The 7,622-nt window shown below is 37.1% G+C and overlaps 1 protein-coding gene across 1 annotated transcript; it reads left to right on the plus strand.

The window, feature by feature from the left end:
• The first annotated feature begins 2,505 nt into the window (after window positions 1-2,505).
• LOC148063623 (semaphorin-4E-like) lies at window positions 2,506-7,303 on the plus strand. Its single transcript, XM_087811774.1, has 14 exons — window positions 2,506-2,593; window positions 3,144-3,289; window positions 3,362-3,424; window positions 3,496-3,594; window positions 3,744-3,837; window positions 3,906-3,983; window positions 4,043-4,191; window positions 4,284-4,462; window positions 4,539-4,668; window positions 4,749-4,974; window positions 5,116-5,231; window positions 5,305-5,462; window positions 5,573-5,625; window positions 5,711-7,303. The coding sequence occupies exons 1-14, from the start codon at window positions 2,506-2,508 to the stop codon at window positions 6,205-6,207; spliced, it is 2,076 nt and encodes a 691-aa protein (XP_087667900.1). The 3' UTR covers window positions 6,208-7,303.
• Window positions 7,304-7,622: the final 319 nt, after the last annotated feature.

Below are 7,622 nucleotides of genomic sequence, written 5' to 3' on the forward strand. Positions count from 1 at the left end.
GAAACTACAAAACTGAACTCGGTCTTTATACAAGTACACATCTACAATTCTTTTCCATGGCGCTTTTAAACAAACAAGCACAATATCTCATTCTATTCCAGATTAAATGCACATTTTTCAAGTTAAATAAACAAGGATAATTTTTTAGGAACTGGATCATTACTTTGTCAATGTGTGTTTTACTAAACTCCCGTTTATTAGCGTGTGTGACGTCACCTCTGCAGGATCGCGATTACTGTTGACAAATGTTACGTAGATCGCTCATGATCGCAGCTAAATAAAAAGAAAACATACGTCCATAAACGCAATCTCAATGAAAGGTTCTATTTTCATACGAAAGCTCACCGGATAATAAAGAGGATCAAGCGAAATAGCACATCCAGACTTTATTTTACTCATTCATTAAAAAATGTCAACATTGTAGAGTTGTAACACCTAACAATATACAATATATTAACTTTTACAGGACCTTTTAAGCATGTATTACTCCACAAGAGCCTCTTGACTTCCGCGATGCGTGAATAATCCAACCTTAAAAAAATACAAATGAAGCACTTTTTAACGATTTATGGTCACCGTGTACCACCTGAAAGTGGTTCAAGGTCGGTTAGAACAAGTGAAGGTATCGCACTGTTGACATTAATCATTTCAAGTGCGCTTCATAGTTTTAGAATTACGGTAGCCAAATAACAACATCAACACGTCACGTTACGTTACCATGACAACAAAGAGTTTGGCGACGCATCAAATATTACCCAGGTCGTTTGAATCTGACGTTGGGGAGTGCTCTGTATATTACTGGGTGACTCAGGTAGGCTAAAACCGACGTTTTTGTCCCCCCTATACCGTCACCCTAGTGACGCCCGGGGGCATTGCATGGCGTCGGACGATATGACGCCTCGGATGTGAGGACATGTTGGATAAACCCAGGCGGTTGACACGCATTTCAGTGTATTCATCATCAACATCTAGGATTCAAGACATTTTTTAGATCTTGCAAGGAGGGCACTTCTTACCAGAAGTTACATGATTTCTCGGTAATCACCCAAATTCCCACCAGATTGAGTACATTAAAGCACTTCTAAACACATTGATTTTATGACTAGTATGACCAAATTTAGATTCACTACCCAGGCATCCCACCTGTCATGGATTAAACAACTACAGTATATAAGTTACATAAACAAAATTATATATACTCTAGATCTAGAGGAATAGACACAAATAAATATGTTCCTTTTTGAAAATGGCTTTGACAAAAAATCTGCAACCAAGTTAATTTCTTCTCTTTCATTCACTGTGGGTTGTAAATCAACACAAGTTCCCTGTATTAGCTAGCACACTCTCTGATTAACGAATCAAAGAAGTGGAATACTATGACTTCACCGTATGCCTGCTGGAAGGCCCTGGCGTCGTCAACAACTTCATTAGGTAATGCGTGAGTCTAATCGACAACTATGTTTTATTTCAGTCCCGAACTAACAACAAATGATGGCTGAGCTCTGATTGGATAAATACTGTTATATAAATATTCATGTTTGGAAGTAGTGTGACCAGGGGGAAACTTATGAAAGAAGGCGACCATTTGGAATTATTTATTAAGTAAATATTCATGGGAAAAATAATTATGCACTTATATATCTTATATTTAATTTTTGTTAAAATAAGTCTATCATTTGGTTCTTTCTTAGGCCAGCAGAGAAGGTGTTGCAGGTCCATCACTGGCTGTACATATTTACTTCAAAACAAAGCCAACTAAGAGTTCACCTGATGATGGAAACCATCAATTTTTGCTAATTGAGAAACTTTATAACAAGATATATTAAAATTAAAAAAACAACATTGTTGTTATCGTTGTTGTGATTGAATGTATACATATATTGAACCATAGCCGTGAAATTCTTCTGTTTGTATTCAAAGTGAATACTTCAAAATTGATCAAGCAGAAAAACAGATCACTTAACAAAAACATCTACATTCATACAGAGAAGAAAAATCTTACTTAAATGTTTTGCTGTTATCACGTGTATTAGGTGTTTGTTGAAGTGTTCACTAAAATGTTTTTTACGGCCACATCTGGCTCCACGGTTGTGGGTTTTCAGGCCCCCAATTTATACTATTGGTAGAGAGAGTAAACAAATTATTAAAAAAATGAAGATCCTCATAGAAGAGTACATATTAATAATACATGCTATACACTTGTTGATTATAAGTGTTAATATATATTTAAGTCGCCCCAAAAATATTAATATGTCAACATTGCTAACTTTAGTATAATTTCTGCTTCATGAATTCCACTTAGCTTCTTGCTAAGTTAAATTATCACATAGGAACAAAGTAATTTTCACTACATAACACAGTCACTATTGTGAGACTTTATTTGTCATACAAAAGAATCAGCCTTTAATGCCTTTCATTTCTACACAGTTAGATTATAACTATAGCTACATCCGGCATTATCTGGTACACAACCTTAAAGAAACCTGACAATTCTGAGAAGCAAGAATGAATCTACTGCTGTACTTTCTGCCCCTGCTGTCGGCCCTGGCATCAGTACTGGACCCTGTCCCCCGCAGATCTGTGCCTTATGACAGTAAGTAACACTTAAGACTTTGTTCTTGGTACAATAGTCCATGAGTTCATTCATCATTAATGATACATTAGTCCAGTAGTTTATTCATCATTAATGATACATTAGTCCAGTAGTTTATTCATCATTAATGATACATTAGTCCAGTAGTTTATTCATCATTAATGATACATTAGTCCAGTAGTTTATTCATCATTAATGATACGTTAGTCCAGTAGTTTCTTCTATGTTAGTCTTTGTATTCTATGTTAGTCCTTGTATCCTTTGTCTTTGTTATTTTCTTTGATCTATGTTCTTTATCTTTAGACTTAAGATTGTATAAACTTGTTCTTTCTCTTTATTTCTCTTTGTTCCTGTTCTTATTTTATTTTGATTTATTTTAATGAAAAATTGCTATATTTTCTGTGGCTAATTGGAAAAAAACAATTTCCCGAAGGAGACCTGTTGAAGACCTTTGTTGAAGGATCAATAAAGTTCTACCTACCTACCCAGTTTATTCTTCATTAATGATACATTATTCCAGTAGTTTATTCATCATTTATCTTCTACCAAGGTGACAATAATAACACGTTTCAAGAGAAGGGAGTGTTGGACTACTCCACCATGTTGCTGAGGGAGGACCTGGGCCTGCTGATGGTGGGTGCCAGTGGGACGGTGTACGCCCTCGACCTCAATGACATCACAAAGAAAAATGACTCAGTAAGAAAACTACTATACTTTGTTCATTCTGCCTCTGTGCTCTTTAACATTTCACGTGATGTAATCTTTCAGGTGAAATGGGACGTGACACCAAAACAGGCTTTGATGTGTGAAAATAAAGCAATTGATGCAGCTGTAAGTTAAGATGTGTGTTTTCATATGTGTAATCCAGAACTTAATCTTTGGGTGATTTTATGAACCAACAGACTGAATGCAGGAACCAAATTAAAACCCTGCTGAAAAAACAGGACGGCCGGATGTTAGTGTGTGGAACCAATGCTTTAAAACCACAGAGTGATTACATGGTGAGAACTGTATGTTTATATAATGATGTGTTCATGAAAGATGTTTTTGCAAAACAACAAAACATTTTCATCATCATTTATCAAATAGTCATTTTATGTGAACATTTTTGAGGACTCATATTAGATTACCTTTATTGATGTGTTTGCAGTCATACATGGATGGAAACTTGACTCTCGAGGGAAATAATGAAGTATCAGTTTGTCCACTTGATCCTTCTGAGAGCTCTGCCTCCCTCATGATCGGTCAGATTTATAATGTTAAAGTATGTGATGAATCTTTTTCTGCACTAAAACATTTTTTTTATTTAAAGGAGACGATGTGTACTCAGCTGTTGGAGAGGTTTTCTCAAAAGGATCTGCAATCAAAACATCCCAGACAAGCTTCTTTGGTAAATGAGATCAAACATCAGTGTTTCAGATCTTCATCACATTCATCTATCCATGACAGATCCGACATTTGTTTCAATGGAGATGATGCCTGAGAGTGAAAACAGTGACACTGGAGATGATGACAAGATCTACTTGTTCTTCAGTGAGAAAGCTGTGGAGTATGACAATACAACTATGCATGTTAGCCGAGTAGCTCGAGTCTGCAAGGTGAAAACAAAAAAAATTGGATGTCTTTATTAATAGATCTTTATGTTGTTTCTTCCTTGTGTTTACATTAAAGTAATGTTGGTGTTTTTTAGGGAGACCATGGAGGTCTTTTTGATCTTCTGAACAAGTGGACATCATTTGTTAAAGCCAGACTAGAATGTCCAGTTCCAGGTTGCAAAGGAACTTCCATGATCCAGGACACATTCCGCTGGTGTGACCCCCAACAAGACTGGAAGTCATGTTTGTTCTTTGCTGTCTTCACATCACAGACGTGTGTATCTTTCATCCAAGTTTTAATACTGTTGCTTCTCAAAGTTTATCCATCGTTACACATTCTTTCTATGCAGTTGCTCAGCAGTGTGTGTCTACAGTGTGACAGACATCAGCAGAGTGTTTTCAGAAGGAACATTCATGATAAGGTATTCTGATGGATGGATGCCCAACAAAGATCCATTACCAGTTCCTCGACCTGGCTCAGTAGGTTTGCTATGTTAAAATTTGTTTGAAATATATTCCATACATCTTATGAAATCCTGCTTCTGCTCATCTTCTTGCAGTGCATAGATAATGCAGCACGGAAGGCTGGAATCAATGATAGTAGAAGATCCCATATATTCATGGTTGAAGGTAGAGTTGATCTTCCCATAATAATTAAGGAGGCCATTGAGCCACTGGGAGGAAAAGCGTTGATGTTGAAAGGAGGAGGAGAATTCAGAAACATCATCATTGACCAGGTTCAGACCACAGATGGAGACAAACATCATGTGATGTTCATCGGCACAAGTGTGTATTTGTCATTGTCTCTTGATTAGAAAAAAATAATGTGCAAATATAAAACAAATCATGAAAATCTGTTAAAATATGGTAATAAGTATTTAATTAATGTCAAACATAAAAACAACTGTTTGTTTTCTGACATGAAAGATAAAGGAACCATCCTGAAAGCTGTGAACTATGGTGGTGAGATTTTCATCATAGAGGAAGTTCAAGTCTTTAAGACCTCAGAGCCCATCAAGATTCTCAAGTTCTCCAATGTCACGGTAATTTTATGACAAAGTGTTGAGCATCATGTTGAATTGAATCCCTGACATGAGTCTTTTTTCTGATGTGCAGCGTCAGATCTACGCAGGCTCAGACTCTGGAGTAGTACAGGTGTCCCTATCCTCCTGTGGAAGATCTTTGTCTTGCATGGACTGTGTTCTTGCCAGAGACCCTTACTGTGGCTGGGACCACGCTGCTGGCAAATGTTCAGCTCTTTCTGATTCACAGGGGTGAGTATCTGTTCTAAAATATGAGGTGCAGTGTTCAGGGTGGATCACAGTACACATCATGGTTATTTTGAGATAAAAACATATTAAAACATAATTATATTTTTCTTCAGAGAACTGCTCCAGAGTGTGAAAGAAGGCAATGCTTCTCTGTGTCCAAAGACTGGTGAGTGAATCACACCCCTGACAAAAGTCGCCTCCAACATAATGAATATAAGAACAGCTAAAATGTTGACCTGTGTCTTTCATAGAACCTCAAACTGAGAATAAATCTCTTACTGCTCCTGGATATTTAAAACTTTTCTGCTCTCTGGAATCAAAGCTGGCAACGATGAGGTGGGAGAAAGATAACTCCCCACTGATCTCTTCACCTCATCGTCTGGAGCAACAAGATGGACTGCTCATCCTGAAGGTCTCAAAGTCTGACACTGGTCACTACCGCTGTCTGTCTGTGATGAGCTCCAAAGATGCTGAATACAAAACCACAGTTGCCCAGTACAATGTCACCATTGAAGAAAAGACAGAAGAGACCCAACCTCAACAATACGATTACGCTCTCCTGTCTCTGCAGATTGGGTTGCTGCTGGCGGTTTGTTCTGTCTGTGGACTCCTGTTTTGGAACTTTTACAATGGCCACATTGCTTTAGCCCACGTAGGCTCTTGGCTGAGGGATCAAGTTTGCACCAACAGCAAGGAGCAAGTGATTAACAACCAAGAAAATGGAGATAACGTTTCCACTCATGTGTAAAGATCCTGAGCAGACCTCGACCATGCATTGTCGGTTTTAGGCACGGGTGAACCTGGTAGTGTGTGGGGTGACATTTAGATTAATAACATTAATCTGTCAAACTGAGCCTGAGAAACCTGGGAGTTGTTTGATAAAGACATGTCTCTTGTTCAACACTGCAGAAAACTGATCAGAAACTGTTTCCTTCAACTGAGAAAAATCTCTAAACTTAGTAAAATGTTGTCGGAACATGATCTGGATCTTGTAATCCAGGCGTTTGTTCCTTCTCGTCTGGACTATTGTAACAGTTTGTTTTCATGTCTTACAAGAAGGAGCTGTCTCGCCTGCAGTTAATACAAAACTCTGCAGCGAGAATTCTAACCCGCTCAAGTAGAAGAACTCACATTTCTCCGATCCTTAAAACTCTTCACTGGCTTCCAGTTTCTTTTAGGATCAACTTTAAAATTCTGGTTCTTACTTTCAGAGCTATTGATGGTCAGGCTCCTCCTCACATCACTGATCTGATCCAGCCTTACACCCCAGCTCAGGCTCTGAAGTCTGTGGATCAGAATCTACTTATGGTTCCTCGCACACGGTTCAGGACCAGAGGAGAGAAATCTTTTCAGGCTGTTGCTCCTAAGCTTTGGAACAATCTTCCTCTCTCTTTGCGCTTGATGGAGTCTACTGACTCCTTTAAGAAACATCTTAAGATGTTTCTATTTGTTCAGGCTTTTCCTTGATTTTCTGGAACTCCTGTTGTGTTATCAGTTTTATCTTGACCTTTAAAATATATACTTTATTGAATGTTGTTTTGATTGTTTAAGCGCTTTGTGACCCTGGTCTAGAAAAGCGCTATACAAATAAGAATTACGTACTTACTTACTTACTTACTATTATTCAAGGTCTAAGTGTATGTGGTGGAGCTGGTTGAAGGTTGGTTGGTGTTGTCAAAGGGTGACTTTGCTGGTCAGTAATTTAATGTAGCACCAGCAAGAGAGACACAGGCTCAGTTAGAGTTCTTAAACAACTATTTTCAAAAAATAAATAATTACATTAAACTCTACACTTGTATAGAGTATCACATTTAAAAAAGCAAAAATACTATTAACACCGTCGATCTTATTGCTGCAACAAAAAAAAACAAACATTTTGATGTTTTATTTCTTCTACTGATATGATTATACCTTTGTAGATATTTAAGTGACTAGGATTGTTTTAATTACCATTTCAATACATTTATGGTGTTTGATGTGATGTTATTTTGATTTGATGTGTATAAAGATCCAATAAAATGTAAAACAAAAAAAAACATGACAGAATTTGTATTAATTTATTTAAACATAATTTTTGAATGTGTACAGGATAATACTCCACTTTAACAGAATTGAAGAATAACATATTTCGAAAAATGTATTTGTTGTTCAATATAATATGTG

The sequence above is a fragment of the Callionymus lyra genome, chromosome 16 (genome assembly GCF_982586985.1).
Source record: "Callionymus lyra chromosome 16, fCalLyr1.hap1.1, whole genome shotgun sequence".
Classification (NCBI taxonomy): domain Eukaryota; kingdom Metazoa; phylum Chordata; class Actinopteri; order Syngnathiformes; family Callionymidae; genus Callionymus; species Callionymus lyra.

Bases quoted from the DNA above. Each gene is read 5' to 3' on its own strand.
- LOC148063623 (XM_087811774.1), top strand. From the start codon at position 2,506: ATGAATCTACTGCTGTACTTTCTGCCCCTGCTGTCGGCCCTGGCATCA. The intron at 3,838-3,905 runs GTCAGATTTATA...TTTTATTTAAAG, and splicing joins CTCTGCCTCCCTCATGATCG to GAGACGATGTGTACTCAGCT. The intron at 4,669-4,748 runs GTAGGTTTGCTA...ATCTTCTTGCAG, and splicing joins CAGTTCCTCGACCTGGCTCA to TGCATAGATAATGCAGCACG.